The 25,392-nt window shown below is 44.1% G+C and overlaps 1 protein-coding gene across 1 annotated transcript in view; it reads right to left on the reverse strand.

The window, feature by feature from the left end:
* FGD5 (FYVE, RhoGEF and PH domain containing 5) overlaps window positions 1-25,392 on the reverse strand; it is a 473,217-nt gene that overhangs the window by 26,132 nt on the left and 421,693 nt on the right. Inside the window, exons 19-20 of the mRNA XM_086939254.1 lie at window positions 9,938-10,066; window positions 1,079-1,233 (exon numbers count right to left, since the gene is read on the reverse strand). Coding sequence (XP_086795380.1) covers window positions 1,079-1,233; window positions 9,938-10,066 — 284 coding nt within the window. The remainder of the gene's footprint in view (window positions 1-1,078; window positions 1,234-9,937; window positions 10,067-25,392) is intronic.

A 25,392-nucleotide genomic window follows, 5' to 3' on the forward strand; every position in this document is an offset into this window, starting at 1 on the left:
AAAGTTGACAGAACGTGTGTGTCTACACAGTATCACATCAGGTTTTCAATACCTCTCTTTTTGAAGAAAAATCATATTTAATATCTTTTCAATTCAGAAGATAATGAAATATGTTTTCCTGCATTAGATAAATGAGGTCACAAAGGCAGTTCTTTCTACTTGTGCTTCAAAATTCTGATAACAACTTTAAAATGTTGTTTCTCGTCACTTTGCTAGTACAAGTTTGAAAGAGAAAAACCTTTGTTTTGTGTAGAGCAGTTCCTCAACACATTCTTTCTTACACTCTCTTCTAATTGCACACTATCCAAAATTAGACTTTACTCTACCCCCACAAGACTTTCAATGCGGCTATTCAAGGTATTTTTAACACCCGCTCAGCTCCCTTGTATTTGCCATTCCTCTTTGCAATTATGGGTGGGCGCTCCACTGCACTTAGTCAAATACCTTTCCAAGTCTGTCTTGCTGCCTCACTCTACACATTTAATTCTTCATTATCTTCACCCTTTGCTGATTCATAGAAATTCTCAAGATGTCAAGAAACAGACAGAAGATCAGCTGAGACTGCACTGCCCTGCATCATACACAGTGCCCTTTAGAGAGGTATTGTCTTAGCATCCAAAGACACTGGAGAGTCTACCGGAATAGGTCATCTTCGATCTCAATCAGAACTATTTAGATAAATCTCAATGTTCTTCTTTCTAATCACTTAACACTGAAACCCCCATGGCTAATTAATACCTATTAGAAACCCATGACGTGTGTAGGTCTTGTGGGTTTTAGAAATGAGATTTGAAGAAGGAAAGCGAGAAAAAGAGACCAGGGAAAATATAAACAAACGATGGGAAGCCATAAAGGATGAAGTTCAACAAATTGATATAGAACTAAATTTTCTCAATGAACAACCCCTGATGGCATCTCATCAGCAAGTCTATATGTTTATCATAATAGAAATAGAAACATTCACAATAACAAAAAGAGAAGTTGTTTTTTGGCTTCCATGTGTCATGGAGGTTTTGGATTATTTCACATGATGCTTTTGCGGAAAGCAATAAATCAAAGAGCATGTTTCTCTGTGTACCTCTCGGCTGAATTGTGATCCTCTGCCTTGAAGCTATAAAACAACGTCTCCTTGTGGTAGAGCTGGAAAACTGTCCCTGGGTCCATCTTTCCTTCTCCCTTCTCAGATAAAACTATGAAACCCAGCAGAGGCAAGCTCTCCAGGGCTACTTTATCCTACAAGCACAGAAAAGAAAAGGGGTTTAGATTAAATATTTTACTTTAGATAATAAAATAAAATGACACATTCTAATGCTCACATTTCTTCGTGGGTAGGTTCCTACCCTCTGGTTTTAGGGTTGTTTAGTGCAGGTATTGATAGCAGTGCTGTGTCAAAGCTAAATGTCCCCTAGTTCAGAATGTGGTGTCAAGGCCTTTCTTCATGACGTTCTATTAGTAGCTATGCCTAACTTCCGGCATTTCCAGGAAGTGCATGGACCTTACACTTGAAAGATACATGGAGAATATTCTACAGTTCCTCATTATTATACATGCATAGTCATGCTTGTAGAGCTTGCTATCTTACCACATGTGTGGGAAAGAAAACTATTTTTGGCCACAGTTAAATTATCCTATGTCTTTAATGAGAACGACTGACTGTCCTGTCCCAAGTTCTGACACTTTATTTGTATGCATTATAGACATGTTTGGTCTTTTTGAGCTCCACTACATTTTAGTGTGGAATATTTGCACCAACCTTCATTCACCACTACACATGCAATAGCGTCTCAGTGCGAAACTATTGTCTCATTCCAAGATTATTTGGTTGGAACTATGTATAACATAGGGTATCAGAGTTTTTTTTGTACCTCTTTTGCCCATCAAAATTCACAGTGGCTTTTGCTGGTGACTTTGTACAAAGGAAGCAGCTCAGGAGTACAGTAAATTGGCATACTTCTAATCCTGATTTCAGCACAAAAGTCTATTTGTACTCAAATTATTTTTACAGAGCACCTGTAACAAGGCCCTTAGAGATGTTTTTATCATATATTCTGAGTCTACAAAATAGTAACTCATAATGCATGTGACAAGTCCAGAGTATGTATGTTAGATATATTAGGTCATTGTTTTGGACTCAATATTGGTACAACCTCTATGAGCAGGGCGATGAGAACTTTTCATTTGACAATTTGCACCAGTGGCGGGCAGCAGAATTGAGTAAATCTACAACAATTCCTATGCTGAGTTGGAAACCCGCCCTATGGTACTGTGAACCCCACTTTGGGAGAGCAGACAATTCAAATTTGCCCTCTTACCTCTCGTTGGAGATTACTGTTTCTTTCCTTGTTACCTCCACTTACAAGTACAACTTTGTAGGACTCCATTTCTGTACATCTATTCTGAGTATTGGTTCTGTTACCTAATTTTAAAATCGGGGAGCGTGGCTCTCGAAACCGAACTTAAATTCCATCAGTCACAGATCATTATTATCTTTCAATTTATGCCATTTGAGTATGAGCAAGTCTGTAGAACTTTTCTCTCTCTTCAACAGGGCATTACACTTCCATTCCATATCTGCAGCCTGGTGATCAGTTGTCCAATTAACACCATCCCCTGCCATTGGAGACCAATACTCGCCTCCCAGATGCCACACAGCACAACTCACAGATTGCAACATGTTGGAAACCATTATTTTACTTCTGAGAATCTCTGTGGGAAAGCATTGGTCTGTAGAAATGGTATCCTTATTCCAGCCTGCACTCTTTTTTTGTTTCCAGAGCACTCCAGGTGGACAAGAACAGGTTATTAGAAATCACTATCTTATCCCCTTCTAATGATTGATCTTTGGCTACTGACTGTTGCAGTACGGTAAGAGCTAAACTGTAAAACTTGAGATAGTTAAAAAATATTTTAAAAAAGAATGTTTAAACAAATCTAAAAAGAAAACATATTTATTATTTGATTATCAAATATTCTAGCAACCTTTTCAGAATGTATACATTAATGTAACAGTAAGTTTTATTAGATTATAATTAACTTATTTTTTTATTACTATAATTAATTTTTAATAATTATTGATACATATTTTTTATTGGAATGTTTGAATTGATTAAAGATTTAGTTCAGCATTGAGCTAATATTGGCCTCTCGAGGCTGGATGACCTGTGGGCGAAGGGGGATGTCAACCCATTTGCTACACTACAACAAGAATATAAGCTAGCACAATCCGAAACCTTTAGGTACCTGCAAGTTAGACATGCACTGCCAAAGGGTGAGGAACTTCCAGATTCCTCACCATTGGAAGACAGATTACTGGATGACTGTCTTGAAAAGAAGGCGATTTCTTTGATTTATCGTAAGATAATAAATAACGCCCCAGATCCCTTGCTCGCCCTCCAAGACCGCGGGGAGCAGGACCTAGGGCAGATAGAGGACAAGGACTGGATGGAGGCCCTAGCCTCACCCAAAGAGGTAGCCATCAGTACACAGTTTAGGCTTGTACAATTAAAAATATTCCACAGGTCATATATTGCGCGTACAACTTTGATAAAAATTGGGTACACTCGATTCCCCAAGCTGTATCAGGTGATGTGGACAGGAAGGCTGCTTCCACCACATAATATGGTGTTGTCCCGCTGTACGGACGAATTGGGAGGAGATTATTTCCTGAATGCAAGAGGTACACTCTATAGCGACACAGAAGTCGGCACAATGGTGTCGCCTGAATATTTGGAGTGAAACTGACCTCACTAGTAAAGAACGCCTCTGGATGACACTGGGATTTATTGTGGCTAAACGTAACATCACTAGATTATGGAGTGCCCCAATGGCACCTAAAATGAATGAATGGAAAAGTGATACAAATTGGTGCATGGTGGCCGAAAAGACCATATATGAGAGCAGAGGCTGCCCAGACAAATGGAAAAAAGTTTAGGGGAGGTGGAATGAATATCGAGGCACGATATGCATACCAATACCACCATCAAGGCAGAGAAATCAGTTAATACCTGAATGAAATATGGGGAAGTTGAGGTTGTGATCAATGATGTCCTGAAAAATGTATGATCCTACTGACAAGTATAACGCAGCTTGGTGCTGCTTTTGCAACATGTAACATGACACTGAAAGTGCATTGACTCGCTGATTGCTTGCTGTTTGTTTTCTTGTTCAAATGAAAAGATTTTAAAAAGAAAACATTGAACTAATAGTGCCGTAGCGTTTTATAAAATTTTGTTTTACATTTAAAGTACATTTACAAACTAATTTGACATTATTGAGCATACAAATAGTTTTACTAATTTATTTTAGTTAAATAAACATTTTTACTTTTCCCTATACTTTACCGTAGAGAGACTCCACAGTCAAGACAGAGTTCCCTGTGGTAAAGTGAATGAAAAATTATTAAAGTTTCTTAAGCTTTATAATAAGTTAGTAAAATATGTTATGTTGAATGTTAATGTAAATGAATTTTGTATATTTCTTTGCAATATAGAACACAATTAAAAATGCCATTGCACTATTAACTTAATTTGAGTATCTTCACATTCAGATTTTGTGAATAGCAAAAAGTAGTAAAGTTATTCAAAAGTGCAAGAGTAAACTTACACATGAATTACTCACAAGTGTAAGTTAGCTTTGTGAATAACCCCAAATATATATATGTATATGCTTGATATAAAAGTGGCTCAATATGTTTGTAGTTGCAAATGCAAAAGTTCACATCTGCATAATGTTTGACTTGACCCTTTCCGTAGGTTGATCCCCCAAACATTTTGCCTTCAAACTCCTGTTTTCTGTAGCCATTTATGTTGGATTCTAGAACTCTGTGCACTTCACCACTGCTAATCAGTGCTAAAGTGCTTGTGCCTGCACATTCAAACATGCATGGTAAAATTGGCTTACACCCAATTGGTCTATTTAATATACTTGTTAGTCCCTGGTAAAATGGTGATACAGGTATCCAGGGCCTATAAATTATATGCTACTAGCGGGCCTGCAGCACTTACTGTGCCATCCACTTAAGTATCCCTTTAAAACACGTTCCAGCCATCCATTGCACCCTGTGTGCAGTTTCAACTGGCATTTCGAACTGGCAAGATAAACCTCTTTCCAAGCTCAAAACTCCCTTTTTAATACACATGCCCCCCCTAGGGGAGGCTCTACAGAGCCCACAGGGCAGGATGCAGTGTATTTAAAATGTTGGACATGTACTTCTAATTTTACACGTCCTGTTAGTGAAAAACTCCTATAGTCATTTTTCACAACTGTGAGGCCAACTTCTTCCATAGGATAACAATGGGTTCCCTTATTACATTTAATAAGTAGTAACTTTCAATTGGGAGCAGATATGAGTGTTGAGTTTTGTGTCTAAAGAATTTTAATTTAAAACTCTCTTTAACCACATCGCTGCTGTGGTTATTTTTCCCCTGTGCTGGAAATTGCCATTTTGCTGGTGTCATGACGAGCTCAGCTCAACTGTGCCTCATGACGAGCTGAGCTCGTCATGAGCATGGAAGGGGTTAATGGTAAAGTTGGATTGAGGTCGCAATTGTGAAAATGCCACTTTTACAAAGTTGAAAGGTAAAGCTGCCTATAATGGGTTTAAGTGAAACCAAAAAATTCTAACAATTCTAAAAATGTCTTTATGGAGTGATATCTAATAGCACTCAAGAGGGCAAATCAGAATTATATTAAATTAAACAAATGTGTAAATTAATTACAACACCGGGTGATGAATTATAGTAAAATATATTTCAAAAAGCTAAAGAATAACAAAACAATGACATTGAATCAGCAGAACAAGTATATGGGGGTACAAAGAATACAATGACACAGACTAAAATCACATTGACAACAGAGAACATGTAAATTAAATACAGAGAAGCATCTTAATTGTCAATGTATATATCCCTCTCCAAACAGTGAAGTTGTGTGTATGTCCTATACATAGGATCAAAATACTCAAAAATAAATACATTTTTACAATTGTTAAGGAGAATGGATTAATCGTCGGTTAGAACGTTGCCATTTTCTTGTCCTACCCGTTTGATGCTGGTAGCCTGTATCCTGGGTCACATGACAAGGTGTAGCTGGCAGTATATCTTTGTGTACTGCACCCATATAGTGAGACAAAGGGGATTATGTGTTGGTTGGATGGCCCATCTCTGACTTGATGAAGGGCGGGCTGCCAATTACACACTTGCACATCACAAAGATGTTGCCTGAGTACTCGCACAAAGGGTTTGACACTAGTCATTTGTGACCCCAAACAAGCTGGGGCCAGGGCAGGGAGGCAGGCAATTCCAAGCAACTATGGGGGTTGAATGCTCAAGAAACATCTCCTACTTCAAAACGGCGACCAGATATAAATATTAGACCCTCAGACCCAACTTTTTATTGCACCTCTGGAAGAATAAGAAGGGCTGTTGTGCAGCTCTGCAAGAAGGTCTGCTACTCTGCTGCCCTTCTGCATGACTGCCTAAGAGAGAAGGACTGGACCTGCATCTTGAACCAAGGACCACCAGAGTTATTTCAAGGGCTTCCTGATCAGTGCCTTGGGGACAAAAAAGGCTCCAACCAAATTCCACTCAGCACCTGGACTCAGCCTACGGTAAGTCTTTCCCCCAAATTGTGCCACCCGCATCCTGGACCCTTGTAAGTGGACATAAAGGTGCTCTGCCAGACTAATCTGTGGTCCAAGCAGAACCAACACAACACAATGCATCCCCTCACATTGGAACTGCTGCAGCATGACTCATCTCTGATGTAGGACCCAGTAGCTCTTCAGAACTGAAGCTGTACAATGCATTCTAGTGCAGGACCTCACATTAAAGCCCCACAGCTCCTCTGAACTGCTGCTGCACAGCGCATCCTCTACTCTGACCTCGCATTTCAGCCTTGCAATTCCTTGGAACTACCACTGCGTAATACATCCTCACCGAAGGACCTTGAAGCCACCGCTGTGTGATGCCTTCTTGATGTGGGGCATCGCAACACTCCACAACTCAGATTTAAGGAACTTTGATTTGCGGGCATAACATAGTCCCTTTACCTGGCTCGTCCTCCATCTCGGTAGGCCTGAACAAGGGGATAGCCAGAAAATTTAAAAACTCCCCCCCCGCTTTGAACTAAAGCTCTGATGGCATCAAGCAAGTGAAGCAAATGAGCTCAGCCCTCATTAGAAGAGCTCCCTCGTCTCCTCTATCCAAGCATCTATCCATTCATCCTTTCACTCTTCCATCCATCTACTGATATCCATTATTTCATCTTTACATCTGTCATACATTTATTCCTTCACCCATCATTCAATCATTCCCCTTCCATACATCCAGTCTGTCATCCATTCGTCCAAACACTCTGACATTTACTCATCCACTGTGCCATCACCCATCCATACTTCCATAAACCCACAAAACACTCTGCGATCCATCCATCTATCAACTCTGCCATCCATCCATCCACTCTGCCAGCCACCTATCCACTCTGTCATCCATTTACTGGTCCATCCTCTCTGCCATCCATTCACTCATCCTGTCACTCACTCATCCATCCATCCCTTTACTCTGTCATCCTTTCACCTGTCCTTCTAGCTATCCATGCCTTTACTCTGTAATCATTTCACCTGTTCATCTATCCATCCATCTCTTTACTCTGCCATCCTTTTGGCAGTTCATCCATCTATACATTCACTCACTCATCCATTCCTTCACTCTGCAGTCCTTTCACCTGTCCATCCATCCATTACTCTGTCATTCTTTCACCTGCTAATCCACCTATGCATTCACTCATCCTTTCTCCTGCCCATCCATTTACCCACTAGTTCATGCACTCATTCATTCATCCATCCACCCATTCATCCTTCTTTCCTTTTGCTCTCCCTTCTTTCCCTTTTCTACTTACCAATCCTTCAATTCTTCTACTTACCTCCTCCTTGCTTTTCAATTGACATGTTATTCCTTTATAGCGCAACCAGAAGTAGCCCATAAAAAACCCCACCCTGCTGTAGCTGCTAAAGCGGGGGTTCATGACGCCCATTGACCTGAACTTGTGATTTTCTCCAAGTCCAGCACAACCAGTTAACCATAATGGGCTCTTTGTATTTCTAGAGTCAAAGGATAAAGCATACAAATAAATACAGACACAATGGATTCTGTATTAAAGCGACTTGTCCAGCCAGACAGTGGTCAGCAAGTATATTTACTATATAACACAAAATACAAAGAGAATATCCTTCGACACTCTCACGGTGTGGGGCACAAGCCTGTACCTCAGTTACCCAAAGACACATTAGTACATTCAAAGTGAACAGGAAAGGGCTTTTTAGGCAAAGAGCTTAGATTGTTCATTAAATCTCAATGTGAACAGATATTCTGAGATGCAACATTACATCAACACAGTACGCCGTCGACCAATTCATGTGCCATATACAGTGTGCATACCATGTACTGTGTTCATACATTTCACACATTTAAGGTACAGTGGGGATATGTGGCATGTCATACAACCATCAATGGTCACCTGAGAGCCTGAAAAATCTCTATACTTATAGTTAAGGCTTAGACACCAGGCTAATGGGACAGGACCATTTTTTGGACCTTATACCTTTGGTCACCAATGACCAAATTACCAAACCCCTTCAAACTTTCCCAAAAAGTAAATTTATGTACCGAATTATAAAGCATTGACCAAGAACCAAGATTACTGACAACTTTCAGCGCTCATCTTGAAAACTGAGTTCGACCACCCCTTGGTCTTTAGTAAAGCCCCATATAACAGAGATGTTCAGACAATCCTTGGCCTGACCTTGAACATTACTGGACTCAGGCCAGCTGTTGGTGAAAGGTGTCGTCGCAATCTTCATTAACAGCTCAGCCACCCCATCTTGCTCCCAGGCACAGGGAGCCAGGCAGAAGGATGCTGACATGCAGCAAAAGTAAGTGGAAGGTCACAAAAAACATACAAGATGGATAACCACAGTGGAGGCCCCAATGGGAGCAATCGGTAGATGACACGTGGCTCTCCAGCCAATGAGTAGCGTGCAGCAGCTGAAGAAGGCTGGACCGAGGAGGACACGCCTCTCTCCCACACTGGGCTCAACGTGCCCTTGTTCTGTTAGCTCAGCTCTGTTCCCTGCCTTCCACTAAACCCTTTACTCTCGCCTTCACACAGTCTAGATGCCTAAAAGCCTCATTCTAAGCACCCCAAGGCTGCTCAACGCCTTAGATTTCAACATTACTAACCACTGACCTAAAGTCCTTGAAACCAAGCACACTGAAGTAGTTAGAAGTGACATGTCGGCTCTATACAAAACATGGCAAATAAATAAAAAACACATTACTTAGAAGTTTGAGAAGTGTCATTTGCTTAGTATCTTTTCCCAGAGGTAGATGCTGTACATCAGCAGTAATCCATGCATCACAAATTCCACTCACCTCCATCACTATAAGAAAACCCCATCCATAGCGTGTGAATGTATATGTTTCTATACTTGCTGTAGTGATTCTGGAGACGGATACAGCAAGCAGATAGGACCATGGGCATTTAATGTCTGGGCACATTTGCTCATCAGTGCACACATGAGGAAGTGTCGGTGCAAAGATTATGGACACTGCAGGCTAAAATTGTGCCCTTTTCTGCTTCCTGCTGGTGGCACTGACAATTGCCTATTCAGCCCTGCTCATTGGACAGCTCCAAGGGATAATGCACCTGCTGCAGAGATCAGTGATTAATCTACAGAGGGTCAGGCCTAGCTCTTTTCCCTCGAAAGTCAGTTCATTGATTGAATATCAGTGGACTGATATAATAATAATGGCAGCTGTTATCAGTGAATGTAGAAACAGGAGTGACACATTGCAGAATGAGTGGTATATAATTGGGTATTATTCAGGTGCAGACATTCCAGTTGTGACGCAGCGCTGACCTCAGAGTGTGCGACACGCACCTCGCTTGCCGTGTAGGTGTACAGGACTTTGCCTTTGATGACGAACCAGAGTTTCTTCCAATGCCTTTTGCCTCTTTTACACCTGTGCAGGTAACCTCTGATCGCAGAGCCTTCTCCGGAAGCAGCTGCCTGAAAGGAGAGACGAGACGGGGTTACAATGGATGACACACCCAAAGTGACCAGACATCGCATGCGCCCTACAAGACTCTATCTACGACACGTCATAACAATTCAACCGCTGCTCTACATGGTACAGAAGGCTGAGATGCTGAAAGAGCGAGCCTGGCTTGAGCCAGAGGCTTGGCTCCGGGTCAGCTTGAGCTCCTCTTGGAACCTGGAGCCTAAAATAAGCCGCGCTTTCAGGGAAGGACATGTGGCTACCAATGCCCACCATGGAACATGGGGAACCAGGTTTGAATCCCAGGTTCAAATCCTGGCCTTGGCTTTGCATTCGATAAATCTGGCAAATCTACCTGTGCCATAAAAAAACACATGTAAAGTAGTCTGTGTGTGTTGTGAAGCGCTCCCAAGTCCATGTCCAAGGTTTGCGCAATGTGAAACTGCGAGAAAAAAAAACGTGTTGTCTGATGTTACCCAGGAACTCATCTCCTCTTGCAAAAATGAAAGACTAAGCATTAACTTTTGAAGTCAGAGATACCCATCTAATTGCTGAATTTCACAGTGTGAAACTGGAAAATAGGCGATCAATCCTAGCTTCCCTAAATCGCCAAATTGGGTATAAAATGAATGTAAGTATTTTTTAATAATTATTATCATCTAATTTTTAAATACAAAATAGATCACCGATTTTGGATATTTTCAGCTTGAAATTTATATTTATTTATATGTGTACCTACTTAAAATGCCTGTATTTAAATTTAATAAAATTTCTGCAGATTTTATTTTAATTCCCGACCTCTCTTATTTTCTATGGGAGGGAGTAGCTGAGTGTGGTGTAGGATTGCAACTGTTTTTTTTAGCAGTAACTTACTCTCAGATTTTGTGAATAAGCAAAAAGTAGTACATTTACTCAAAAGTGTAAATTACTCAAACGTGTAAGTTGTCTTTGTAAATCTGGCACCTCCAGTTTAAAGTTAAGTAAGAAATAATATTACATGCAAAAGTGTGTTGTTGTTTGTAGGTCTCGCCGAAGACATTGCTTTAGCAATGCTTGTTGGCGAGATATTATGTAGGGGCTTTAAAAAATGCACCCAAAAGTTTTTCTAGGCGGATTGCCTACAGTGCATATATACCGGGCGCGTGCACATCGTACACCATTTGTCAGCCTGTGAGCCTCTCTCCGCACTCATGCTGGTTTATTCTTCCAAGGAATCCGTTCCTCCGCCCCCTCCGCGCAATGCCAGAGCTTGTTGTTTACAGACAACACCCCAGCTGCTTTTGATCCGGAATACGCTCCCCCGCCCCCCTCCGCGGCTGTCGTGTTTGTTGTGTTCCTAGCAAGCCTCAGGGCCTTCTCTCACGTCCCTTCTCTCCCACACTTTCGGTTCAGTTTAATGATGCTTTATTGTCGCCGCTGATGGGGTTTCAAGTGTAACCAAAACTTTACTGCTCACGGTCTAATTTACACTTTGCAAGGCCCACTTTTGCTGTGCTTTCTATGCTTCTCTGTCTGCCTCTTACAATCTCCAGCCAGTACTTTCTGACCTCCCACTTAGTCATTAATCTGTGTTAAGATTTTTTCTCACTGTTGACAGCTATTCTTTAAGGGTGTTGATCTTCATAACAGCCTGTTCTGGCCATTGTCTTAGTCAGACTACTGATCTGCACGTCATACACAGATGTAATACTCAGGGCCATGTCTACACCGTCTCCCTCCCGCCTTTCTTCTCCCTCCCCTTTCTTCCCCTCCTCCTATCTCTCTCTTCTTTCATGCTTTTTCCCCATTTTTATTTTTATGTCTTTTCATTCCCATTTACGATTTCTCTCCAGCCCCCTCGTGCTCCATTTTTATTCCTCTTTCCTTCTTTCTGCCTTGCTGTCCCCTCCCTTTTTCTCCCACTAACACCTCATATTTCTCTATTTTCTCTCCTCCTTTCAACATTCTGCCTTCCACTCACTTCTGTTGTTCTCTGTCTCTCTTACTAACGTTCCTTTAGACCCGTGTACATGCTCCCCTCTCTCCTTCGTTCGCGGTGTCATTGCATTTTCTTCTTTATCCCTTCGTCTCATTCTGTCACTTCTCTGCTCTTCTGTTCCTCCTCCTCTTCTCGTCCTAGATCTTTGTTCTGTGCCCCTGTTTCTCACGTCCCTTCTCTTCCACACTTTTGGTTCAGTTTAATAATGCTTTATTGTCGCCGCTGATGGGGTTTCAAGTGTAACCAAAACTTTACTTCTCACGGTCTAATTTACACTGTGCAAGGCCCACTTTTGCTGTGCTTTCTATGATTTCCCACACACACAACCCCACCCACACACAAACCCCCACACACACACCCCGCACACACACACAACCCCACACACACACAACCCCACACACACAACCACACACACACAACCCCACACACACACAACCCCCACACACACAACCACAACCCCCACACACAACCACAACCCACAAACACGACAACCACAACCCCACACACACAACCCCACACACACAACCACACACACACACAACCCCCCACACACACAACCCCCCCACACACACAACCCCCCCACACACACACAACCCCCCACACACACACAACGACACACACACTCAACCACACACAACCACACACCAGGATAGAAAAACATAGCATAGCATAACAAAACATAGTATAGCATAACAAAACACAACAAACAATAGCATAACAAAACATAGCATAACAAAACAAAGCATAGCATAGCATATCAAAACAAAATAAAACATAGCACAGCATCACAAAACATAGCATAGCATAACAAAACTAAGCCAAGCATAACAAAACATAGCATAGCATAACAAAACACAACATAGCATAGCATAACAAAACATAGCAAATCATAACATAACATAGCATAACAAAAACACACACACACAACCCCCCACACACACAACCCCAAACACAACCCCACACACAACCCCACAAACACATCCCACACACACAACCCCACAAACACAACCCCACACACACAACCCCACACACACAACTCCACACACACACACACACACACAACCCCCACACACACAACCCCCCACACACACACCCCACATGCACCCCACACACACACACACCCACACACACACACAACCCCCACACAACCTCCCACACCCCACACACCCACACACACAACCCCACACACAAACAAACCCCACACACAACCATCTATCTATCTATCTATCTATCTATCTATCTATCTATCTATCTATCTATCTATCTATCTATAGCCCTCACTCTATCTATCGATTGCCCTCACTCTATCTATCTATCACCCCTCACTCTATCAATCTATCTATCTATCACCCTCACTCTATCTATCACCCTAGCTCTATCTATCTATCTATCAATCTAACATTCTATCGCCCTCACTCTATCTATCTATCTATCTATCTATCTATCTATCTATCTATCTATCTATCTATCTATCTATCTATCTATCTATCTATCTATCTATCTATCTATCTATCTATCTATCTATCTATCTATCTATCTATCTATCTATCTATCTATTTATCTATCTATCTATTTATCTATCTATCTATCTATTTATCTATCTATCTATCTATCTATCTATCTATCTATCTATCTATCTATCTATCTATCTATCTATCTATCTATCTATCTATCTATCTATCGATCTATGTATCTATCACCCTCACTCACTCTATCTATCTGTCACCCTCACTCTATCTATCGCCCTCACATTATCTATCTATCACCCTCACTCTGTCTATTGCCCTCACTCTATCGCCCTCACTCAATCAATCTATCTATCTATCTATCTATCTATCTATCTATCTATCTATCTATCTATCTATCTATCTATCTATCTATCTATCTATCTATCTATCTATCTATCTATCTATCTATCTATCTATCTATCTATCTATCTATCTATCTGTCTATCTATCTATCTATCGCCCTCACTGTTTCTATCACCCTCTATCTATCTATCTATCTATTGCCCTCACTCTATCTATCTATCGCCCTCACTCTATCTGTCTATCTATCGCACTAACTCTATCATCATCACTCTATCTATCTATCTATCTATCTATCTATCTATCTATCTATCTATCTATCTATCTATCTATCTATCTATCTATCTATCGATCGCCCTCACTCTATCTATCTGTCTATCTATCTATCGCCCTCACTCTATCTATCTATCTATCGCCCTCACTCTATCCATCTATCTATCGCCCTCAATCTATCTATCGCCCTCCCTCTACCTATCTATCGCCCTCCCTCTATCTATCTATCACCTTCACTCTATCTATCTATCGCGCTCACTCTATCTATCTATCGCCTTACCACAGCATCACTCAGCACCACCACAGCATCACTCAGGGGCACCACAACATCACTATGCGCTACCACAGCATCACTGAACGCCACAGCATCACTCGCCGCCACCACAACATCACTCAGCGCCACCGCAGCATCAGTCTGTGCAACCGTTCAACAACAACTGGTTCAAATATGTTCTATCAATGTTTCAAACTTTATTACAAATGTCACAAAAAGATATTAATATTTCACTTCTGTTCTTGGATTTTCGTCACAATAAAATACACTGAACATAATCTTCACAAAGGTTATTTACAAAAGTGTAAGCTATTGCCATTATAAATTACAATAACTTTTATTTAAGTATTAATTATTAAAAAAATAAAAGCCATTGTCATTTGTAATATCAATACATCTAAGTCACGTAAATACAACACATATTGCATTACAAATGCTATAGGTGTCACATTTGCAAAAGTTATAACTATTGGCATTGTAAATGACAAAGCTATCAATTTTTAAAAACCAACACATAAATAAAATATTTGTCATTTACCAATAGCTCAAACTTTCCTAATGCAAAACCTATTGCATTACAAATGCTTGTTCTATCATGGGAAAGACTTGGAGTGCACATATTTTTCAACAATTCCATGCTTGTTTTTCTGTAGTTTTACACTATTTAACATGCTTCATATGCTATGTTTCACATAAATACGGTGACAAACAGCGCACAATTAGCTGTCGACACCGGGAAAACGTTGCAGCAGTGGAACGCAGATTCCTGCATGCAGACAACACCTCATGACCGTGCTGTTGTCAGGGCCCGTAACCAAAACTGGGTCTGGGCTCACGGGCATTAAGGACAAGCCTCACTAACAACTGAAGAACCAAAACGAGCACCAATATTGCCACTTACTTCTTTGTGGGGCTACTAGTGACCACTCGACCTACCGAACTAAACAGTAAATCTCAGGATGCTCTTTTCAGTCCAGAGTGAATCAATTTACTCTTCAAATTTCAACAAAACATATTTAGAAAAGATTTCATAAAATTAGAAAACATTGCCTACCTCAATAGCTTAAACTTTTGTAAATAACTTTTGTGAAGATTATGTTCAGTGTATTTTATTGTGATGAAAATCCAAGAACAAAAGTGAAATACTAACATCTTTTTGCGACATTTGTAATAAAGTCTCGTGAAGAAAGAGATGGAGACAGATGGCGTGAAGACCTATTCTGCCTCACTGATCGTGCAAATAAGGCGCAACTTTTTTCGCCTGCCTTCACATAACCAAACCCTGGGTTGTGGATCCCGCCACATCAAAAATCACACTCCCCTCTGAACAATAGCCTGTGCTGAATGCGAAGCCTAATTCGAACCCAAAGAAAACGAGCACCTTTGAGCTACGTGGTCCTGATGAGATTTCCCTTAAATTAAGGGTTATCGAAACGCGTAGACCTCCTTTCTACAGTATTAGGATTGTTGTATAAAAACAAAATATTGTAAAAAATTGAAATTTGTTCCTATGCTACGTTGTACTAATTTGCCTCATTGACTGACCTGCCACCAGCGGACGAAGGATTGTTTTACTCCAGTGGGAGCCCTCAGAGCCAGCTGCTGCCGCTACGCCTCGCCAGACCCGCTTCGCGGGTCCCGCTTCGCGGACAGCAGTGGCCAGACCAGCATTGCAAGGGGTGTCTCTGTTCCAGCATTTGACCGGCAGGGCTGCGAGCTAGCAGCGTGGGGACTCCAAGGTCCAGGAGCCCACGCGCGCCCGTCTCCATCTGGGCTGCTCTCCCTGCCGGCCCCTCCCCCACCTGAACACTCTTAAAGAACTTCCGTGCTTCTGCTCACCGGATTGCCTCATTGACCGACCTGCCACCAGCGGACGAAGGATTGTTTTACTCCAGTGGGAGCCCTCAGAGCCAGCTGCTGCCGCTACGCCTCGCCGGACCCGCTCCGCGGGTCCCGCTTCGCGGACAGCAGCGGCCAGACCAGCATTGCAAGGGGTGTCTCTGTTCCAGCATTTGACCGGCAGGGCTGCGAGCTAGCAGCGTGGGGACTCCAAGGTCCAGGAGCCCACGCGCGCCCGTCTCCATCTGGGCTGCTCTCCCTGCCGGCCCCTCCCCCACCTGAACACTCTTAAAGAACTTCCGTGCTTCTGCTCACCGGATTGCCTCATTGACCGACCTGCCACCAGCGGACGAAGGATTGTTTTACTCCAGTGGGAGCCCTCAGAGCCAGCTGCTGCCGCTTCGCGGACAGCAGCGGCCAGACCAGCATTGCAAGGGGTGTCTCTGTTCCAGCATTTGACCGGCAGGGCTGCGAGCTAGCAGCGTGGGGACTCCAAGGTCCAGGAGCCCACGCGCGCCCGTCTCCATCTGGGCTGCTCTCCCTGCCGGCCCCTCCCCCACCTGAACACTCTTAAAGAACTTCCGTGCTTCTGCTCACCGGATTGCCTCATTGACCGACCTGCCACCAGCGGACGAAGGATTGTTTTACTCCAGTGGGAGCCCTCAGAGCCAGCTGCTGCCGCTACGCCTCGCCGGACCCGCTTCGCGGGTCCCGCTTCGCGGACAGCAGCGGCCAGACCAGCATTGCAAGGGGTGTCTCTGTTCCAGCATTTGACCGGCAGGGCTGCGAGCTAGCAGCGTGGGGACTCCAAGGTCCAGGAGCCCACGTGCGCCCGTCTCCATCTGGGCTGCTCTCCCTGCCGGCCCCTCCCCCTCGGCCTCCAATCCAATAGCTACAAAAGTCATACAGCCTCCCCGCTGCGCGGGAGCGCGCGGGAGGGCGCCGGGAGAAGCCCGGGACAAGGGCGGGACCGTTTGAGGCCGTTCGAGGCCTAAGAGGACTGGCCTGGCCCTCTCTCTTTCGCCCTTCCTACTCCATCAAGTTCCCACTTAGGTCTGTGATTTACTACTACCTGCGTATTCTTAATCTCACTGTTTTCCTCACTTTTGCTACGACATGTGTTCTAGGCTAACTAGGAGTAAAACCTCTAAAGGTGGTCATCCAATCAGTGGCCCCATGGATGATTTTATTACCCGTACCAACTTCGCCATAGATCAGGAAATATCGAAACTTCAAGCTCGTGTATCCCTAGAGTTGGTTGCGGCTAGAAGACTGTCGGAGGTTATTGCTACCTCTAAAAAATCCTCCCTAGGCCCCATAGCTGCCGCGGTCACCCCAGAGCGAACAACCATACCCCGTTGTGTAATTACTCAGGCTGAGGTCCATCCAACCCTGCTCCCACACACCCTTACTTCGCAACCTACACTATCACCCAAACCAAGCGATACGAGCGTACCTGCCATTGCCGGTCCTGAGAATCCTATTTCTAACCTTCCACCCCCAGTGATATTTAACGCCCCCAGTGTATCCCAAACCAAACCGAAACATCGTTCCCGTTCCGCTTACTCCCGGAAGAAGGCGAAGATCGTTGCTTCACACGATCTGGTATTGCCGGAAGGCCGGACCACCCTAATCCATGGTGGTCAGGCTCCGGCGGTACAGCCTAGAATGATGGAAGGGGGGGTCGGGTCTACCGCTGTGTCGGCCAATGCGACTGTAGAGGCTGAGGGCTTGCAGGCGGATGGGTTGGGTAAGAATGACAGAGAATTCATAGAGCTGGTGTGGGAAACCCTAAAAAATCTCCTCTCTCCCCTAGATCTCAGACTCTCGCGGATCGAAAATAATCTACTAGAGATGGAAAAGAGCATTATTGCTCTTGCCACTCTCGGTCTGAGAAGTCTTGAGAATAAGGACGTCCCTGCCGCTGATTTAACACCCTCAGCTCCCACACCGCAAGCCCCCCAACCTCCTCCTACTATTCCACGTACTACACGCCCGGCCCCTAAACCAAGGACTGTGGCTGTGGATAAAATTCCAACCATTTCAAACCCTAAGGCCCCTAAACGTGCCCCTACACACCCTCCGGTTAACCCCAAACCTGGAGTCACCACCAAACCACATCTTAGTAAACCGGCCAGCCAGCCCACCCAGGACTTCCCAGCTAAGAACAACTTTAGAGGGGGTTACATTGACCTTCCACCGGAGGCCAATGACATTGTGGTTGTCCTGACGGGAGTTCCCCAGATAGGTATCGACCAACATGAGAACCACTGGTCCCTGAAAAATAAAATAATGCATTGGCTTAATGTCAATAGACCCATCCCTAATGGCCATAGAAGTAGAGTCCTGATGGTGCGCAGAACGTCATGGGTGGGCCCAACTAGGAAAACCTTTCCCGGGGACTGTATAGTCGTAACATTTGATGACCCCCACACGGCGCAGCATATATGTTCATGGCCTTGTAGCGAAGGTTCCTCTGTTATCCCCAGGCCATTGTCCTTCTTTTATCCTCCACGCCCCACTCACAACCAAACTAATAATTGGTCACTAGTCCACCACCAACCAAGGAAAGGCCATTTTAAGAATGTGGATCCTTACTCACATTGGAACGGCTTCCCTACCTCTAATAGATTTGGAGGCCTAGAGGAAGTAGATTGACTCCTTAAGCACTCTGATCACCACATAGGGGGGATCGTAATATCATCACAAGCCGGAAGGCCCTGTGAATCCCCCTGTGTCTCTAAGGAATCCTTAGCCATCGATCGCTCTTCTGACTTAATAGGAACACCTAACATTCCACTGCTAGAGGGTGGGTTGACAGATATGAGCAAGGTTGCATTGGCTGATTCGATCATCTTAGGTGAGCCTTGTCATTATGGTAGGAAGTCCCAGTTGGTTCCTTCCCATATTCCACTGTCTTCATTACCCCGGCTCACCCCAGCACCGGCTTACCCACTGGAGGATACCATGGCTCCTAACAACTCTAAAAACGAGCCCTTAGAAAGGCCACCGTCATTGGCTGTGTCCTCTCCATTTGCACTTACCCATTCCATCAACCATTCCTCCTTAGAGGTATCACTGTTAAAGATTGTAAGCTGGAATGTGGCAGGGCTTGCTCGCAACCTCGATAACCCGGAATGGAATGCGTTCTTAGAGCCTTATAACATCTGCATCCTGCAAGAAACTTGGTCTCAGGAACCTAAACATAGGGTAGGGTTCACAACCTACTTTGTCCCAGCTCATCAGCAAAGCGGATCTAAGGGTCGCCCATCTGGCGGCCTCTTGATATGGGTCAGTATTGCTCTGGGCCTAAAAGTGAGTCATAGGCCCACCCAATCTCCTGACCTACAGAGGATTTCAATTCATTGTGATGGGGGAAGGTTGTTAGAGGTTTTTAATCTGTACTTGAGAGGTGCTAGAAATGGGTCATCCAGTTTGCCATCGACAGGCCTAAGCAAAGATCTAGCTACTTGCAATATCAACTCCTATGTCCTCCTTGCAGGCGATTTTAACTGTTGCTTTGAACCACTGGCAAGGGAGGACATTTTGGAGTCTTTCGATGAGGACACTAAAAGAGGAATACCGATTTTGACTCTCGACCCAATTCCAAAATGGACGCAAAGTGCGATAGACATCACTGCACTTTGCATGGAACACAACCTGCGCTCAACGAATGGTCGATCCAAATCGGATCCTGGGGGTGCCCACACATATAACAGGACGGGCCATACCTCCAGAATAGATTTTATCATGTTGAACTATAATCTCTGGCCTCTTCACCATGACATGGAGGTCATCATGTCTTCCGACAGCGACCACAACCCCCTCTCCCTAACCTTGTCTTCCCCATGGCAGATGAAGAACCAGGTCAAGCCTTCCCACATCTGGAAATCATCCCATAACATTGTACCAACGAACTGTGGCAGACGATTGAAGTGGGCCAAAGTTAAAGAAGACGAGGCTAGATTGATGCAAGCTGGGACCATCTTGTCTGTGGTGGCATCCCGGCTTGACACTTTATGCCCACCGAACACTATAGTGCTACCATTATTTATAGAGATCGTAGTATCCTTGAGTGATCTGTTTGTTATTCCTCAACCCAAGGGCAGGTCTGTAGCTAATGGTGCCAACAAAGCTAGAGCTAAATGGTATTCCGCCAAATGTAGAGCTGCTAGGGGGGATCTCATCACTGCAGTAAAGAATAGGGATCCAGTCATTATCAAATCCGCAAGGAAATTCTATAAAAAGACGGTGACTGAGGCCAAGGAGAATTATGAATATCATTTTTGGTGTGAGTTAACGGAGGCAAGTAAAAGGAAGGACTCAAAGGGGTTTTGGGATCTTTTAAGAGCAAGGGACAAGCCCATTGACCAGCAGATAACCTGCAACATTCCCGGTGACGTTTGGTTTGCTCACTTCTCCAAACTATACTCTGAGACTCAGGGGATATCCCTTGTATGCCCGGGCCCGGGCCTCTTGATTAGCCCAACAGACTTCCCCCCTGTCATCGTCGACCCCTTCACTAACCAGGAAGTTGAAAGGGCAATCGGTGGTATTGTTTCTAACAAGGCACCGGGCCCCGATGGAATCCCAGGCGACCTATTGAAGTCCCATCCAGCAGTATGGAGCAGATTAATTGCTTCACTGCTAAACGAGGTCTTGATGGGAGGCTCCTTTCCTGACTCTTGGAGGGGCGCTGAAGTTGTGCCAATATCTAAGAAAGGCAGCAGGGACGATCCAGCCAACTACCGTCCAATCAGTTTGCTGGATTCAACCCAAAAGGTGGCAGGTAAGGTGGTTCTGGGTAGGATTCTGCAGTGGGTTGACGAGGGAAAAATTCTGTCTGATTTTCAGGCAGGATTTAGATCAGGGACAGGCACCATCGAGTAGACATTCCGTCTCCTAATGATATATTGGAAGGTGGTGGTACTGGGAGGGGGCAGTTTGTACCTAGTCTTTATAGACTTGCGTACTGCCTTCGACCTGGTCCCACGGGCACTACTTTGGAATGTCCTCGATGGACTAGGTCTACCACCCTACTTGCTGCTTTTGCTTAGAAAATTCCATGAAGACAATTTCGCCCAGATCAGATGGGGTGTCCAGGGAGAAAAAACATCTCCTATCCCAGTAGACAGGGGCGTCCGCCAGGGGTGTGTGCTTGCCCCCACTCTGTTTTCTCTTTATGTAAACGGAGTGGTGGAGCATCTCTTGCAACATCCAGCAGATGCACTCACCCTGGCGGGCAGAAAAGTTCCAACTCTCCTGTTTGCGGACGACACCCTCCTGATATCCAAAACACCTGCGGGCATTCAGAAATTGCTCACAAGCTTTAAATCTTTTTGTGACTCCAGGGGATTGGCAATAAATATAGGCAAGACTAAATTCCTTGTCCTTAACCCTCCTAAGAAATCCGTTACCCCTCCTGCCTTAGACTCTATCCCCCTTGAAAGAGTCAAGGAATTTGATTACCTCGGAATACGGCTCTGTGATACCATGAGCTGGAAGGCACACCACCAAAAGGTATTCCTGACTCACAAAAGGGCCACAGGAGCCTTGCTTAAAGAACAGCGAGCCTCATCCTTAAAACCAATCGGGGCATTGATAGATATCTACAGAGCGAGGGTTGTGAGTGCCGCCCTGTACGGGGCTGAACTGTGGGGCTTACAGAAAGTTGATACCCTGGCCCACCTTGAAAATAATTTTCACAAGGATTTGATGAGGTTGCCCCATAGTACTCCTACAATCCCACTACTGTTAGATACAGGCACTCGCCCAATCTGTGAGCAAGCTAATTTACGACCTTTGCTTCTCTGGTCCCGGATCTGGAACGTCCCCGAATTGTGCAGCTACGCTGACGCCTTAAAAGAGCTTCTGTCGCTTCCAGGTTGCAGTAAGATACCCTGGTTTAGGGAAGTCAAACGCCTGCTTTATGAGCTGGATTTGGGTGACGCCTGGGTCAACAAAACCGCACCCCCTAAGCAGGTCCTGAAGAAGGTGTATTGGCTTTGGGTAGACAATAAGAGAATACACAATTCCAACCACTGCAAATCTGTCGCCAAGTTCTTGTTAGTCAAGGAGTTCCCCTATAGGGAACCCTATCTGGACCTGATTCATAATTCTGGAGACAGATCCCTGTATTTTAAATTTAGGGTGGGTGTGCTCCCCCTAGGCTCGTTTACCTCTACCTGGAAACCTCCACTTCAAACACTTCCACATTGCCCGTTCTGTGTTTCAAGGGTTGAGTCCATCGCCCACCTACTGTTTGAGTGTAAGGCCTATGCAGCACCCAGATCGAAATGGCTAAAACCATTGTGTAGGAGCCTAGGAACAAGATCACACTCAGAAGCCTTCCGTATACTATGCTCAGATGCGCGCCCATTTTTTGCATGTTGTATGGCAAAATTTTTAGGTTGGGCCTGGCGTATAAGAACCTCAAGGAAGCTGCTGCTCCAGTAAAGTGCCGCCTTAATGAACTATATTCCGTATGGGTGTTCAAATGTTAATGTTATCCTTATTTGCACATCTCGCTCTTATTGCTCTTATTGCTTTTATTATCAAACCTGAAGGTATTTTATATTATGTAATTTGTATTGTTTTACTTGATGCTTTGTATTGCTTTTATGATATGTAATGTATCGAAATAAAGCTTACTTACTTACTACTAATTTGAATTGTAAATAACTTTTGTATCAACTGATGTATAGCTTTTTCATGTTTTGTATAGGTATTGTGGTTGAGTGAATGATTGGGTCTTTAAATGAGAGAAAATGGAGTGAGGTAGGCAATGTTTTCTAATTTTATGAAATCTTTTCTAAATATGTTTTGTTGAAATTTGAAGATTAAATTGATTCACTCTGGACTGAAAAGAGCGTCCTGAGATTTACTGTTTAGTTCGGTAGGTTGAGTGGTCACTAGTAGCCCCACAAAGAAGTAAGTGGCAATATTGGTGCTCGTTTTGGTTCTCCAGTTGTCAGGGCCCGGCAGAGAGAAAGTCTGTTTATAGGATTGGACCAGTGAGGACAGCGAGACTAGAGGCTAGCTGAGAGCCCCCCTCAAGCTTTCAATGTCTCTTGGATAATTATTTTCATTGTTATCTGTACGAAAAAGCCATCCCCCAGACTTGGAATAATATTTGCATCAAAAGTTTGATATGAGCTTTGGACAATTGTGCTTACCTTTATTGAGACGTTGCCCACACCATTAGCCTTAGACAGAAGCGCGTGGGAATTTTTTTATGGTTGGCATGCTGATGTTTCTTCCTTTGCCCTGCCTGGTGATGTAGCTGAGGGAGGAACGGGTTCACCCCTAAACATCGAGTAGCAAGTAAAAGGCTGTTCTGTAGGTGTTGGTTGGACAACAGATAGGAGATACCACTTCCTGTTCAATCTTCCTGTTTGCTGCTGAGGGGATACGGGTGGGACAACGGATAGGAGATACCACTCCCTTGTGCCACCCTCCTGTTTGCTACTGAGGGGATACAGGGGGACAACGGATAGGAGATACCACTCCCTTGTGCCACACTGCAGTAAGTAAAGTAGCTCCTGTTCAGCTTCCTTTGCTTTTCATCCCTGGAGCAGCTACTTTTAATTTCTTTCCAGTTCACTGCCTTTCTGACTTCTGGGCCAGGGGTCGCAAAGGGCATGCGCTAATTGGCCCATGGTGACCTCTAATTGACATAAACAAAGTGAATCCAACAGGGGAGAGGGACAAGAGTGATCAAAAGTGATTGGAACACTCAGAGTGTTGAAAAATACCCCTCACACACCAAAAGGCCCCTTGGTGTCATGCTTCATCATCGGGGTCTTCGCACCCCTCTATCGGGATGCGGCGTGCTGCGACCTACGACTACGCGGGAGCACTTGCAATGTTGGCTATGTGTGGTGTTCAGTGTGTGGGGTATACACAGAGTGAGTGGGGGGTGTGTAGTGAAAAAAATTAAAAAGTACCTGGCACTAGAGTGTGAAAGAAAAATTTATTCTGGGCTCTGGCTGGTACTGTTAAAAAGAAGTGCAGGTTGAGGTCTAAGTTGTATAATGAACTAGACCTCTGGTGTGCATTGTTGTCGACATGTTTCGGAGACAAGCTCCTTCCTCAGGACGGGGGCACAACCTCCCCTCCCTACTCACGTCTATTTTTAAAAATTGTGTATTTACAAAAAAGTGAAAAATTAATTTAAGGCTAAGTGTGCCTACAGCGGTCTGCTACAAGCACAATGACCTGTAGAAAGACAAAAGAAAAATATTTACAACTAATGGTTACCCATGTAGCGGGTAGTTCAAACTGGTGCAGTCACCAGGAACCGTACCATATGCTTATTTTATAAGCTCTGAAAAAACGGACTCACAACACATACAACATATAACACACAAAGTACTAGGATGTACTGTAAGAGGTTGTCCTACTTGTGAGGCTTTCTTATGGGCTTCATGAGCATAGTCAGGACGCCGGGGTGTTGCTTCAATGGCTATCTGTGGTAGGTAATAATGTAGCTGTAATCGTTCAGTCTAACACACTTACGTTCGTGGACGATTTTCTATAGTTCGTATATTCCGTATCATACTCACAAGCACAGGACTCCTTCGTCACCGTCTTACCCCGCACGCTGCTCCGCTGTTGTGGAGTTAAGGTGCGGTTCAGAGTATTTATACCTTCCCATCCTGATTGGTGCTCGTAAGGGTGTGTCGAATGAGGGTGTTACCTACCACTGAAAGTATGTCCATGTATGGAGCATCCGCTTTCTAACCAAACAGGGCTCATGTGTCTATTATGGCCAGTGACGGCCTGAAGTTGGCGTTACATCATCCAGTGTCGACGGCGCATGTGCAGTTGGGTTAACACATGTGTACATGCCTGACGGTAGTGAGTGTTTTCGGCGCATGCGTCTTGTCCAAAAAATCACACATTGTTGTTACTCAGAACTGTTGGTTCCTTACGATGATAATTGACTCCAGGGTACATCATCATTAAGTCCGTTCAAATGGGTCCCCAATCTGAACACCCAGCGTTGTTCCTTCTGAAAGAGGCCGGTCTCAGAGGGCAGTTGTTCTATAACCGTCCACTTTAAATCATTGACACAGTGTTGTTGGGTCAAAAAGTGCGTAGCCATTTTGGTCGTGCTCTTTTTGCATCTCACATTACTTTTATGTTCACTCATGCGTGTTTTTA

Source organism: Lissotriton vulgaris, chromosome 9, assembly GCF_964263255.1.
Source record: "Lissotriton vulgaris chromosome 9, aLisVul1.2, whole genome shotgun sequence".
Lineage (NCBI taxonomy): Eukaryota > Metazoa > Chordata > Amphibia > Caudata > Salamandridae > Lissotriton > Lissotriton vulgaris.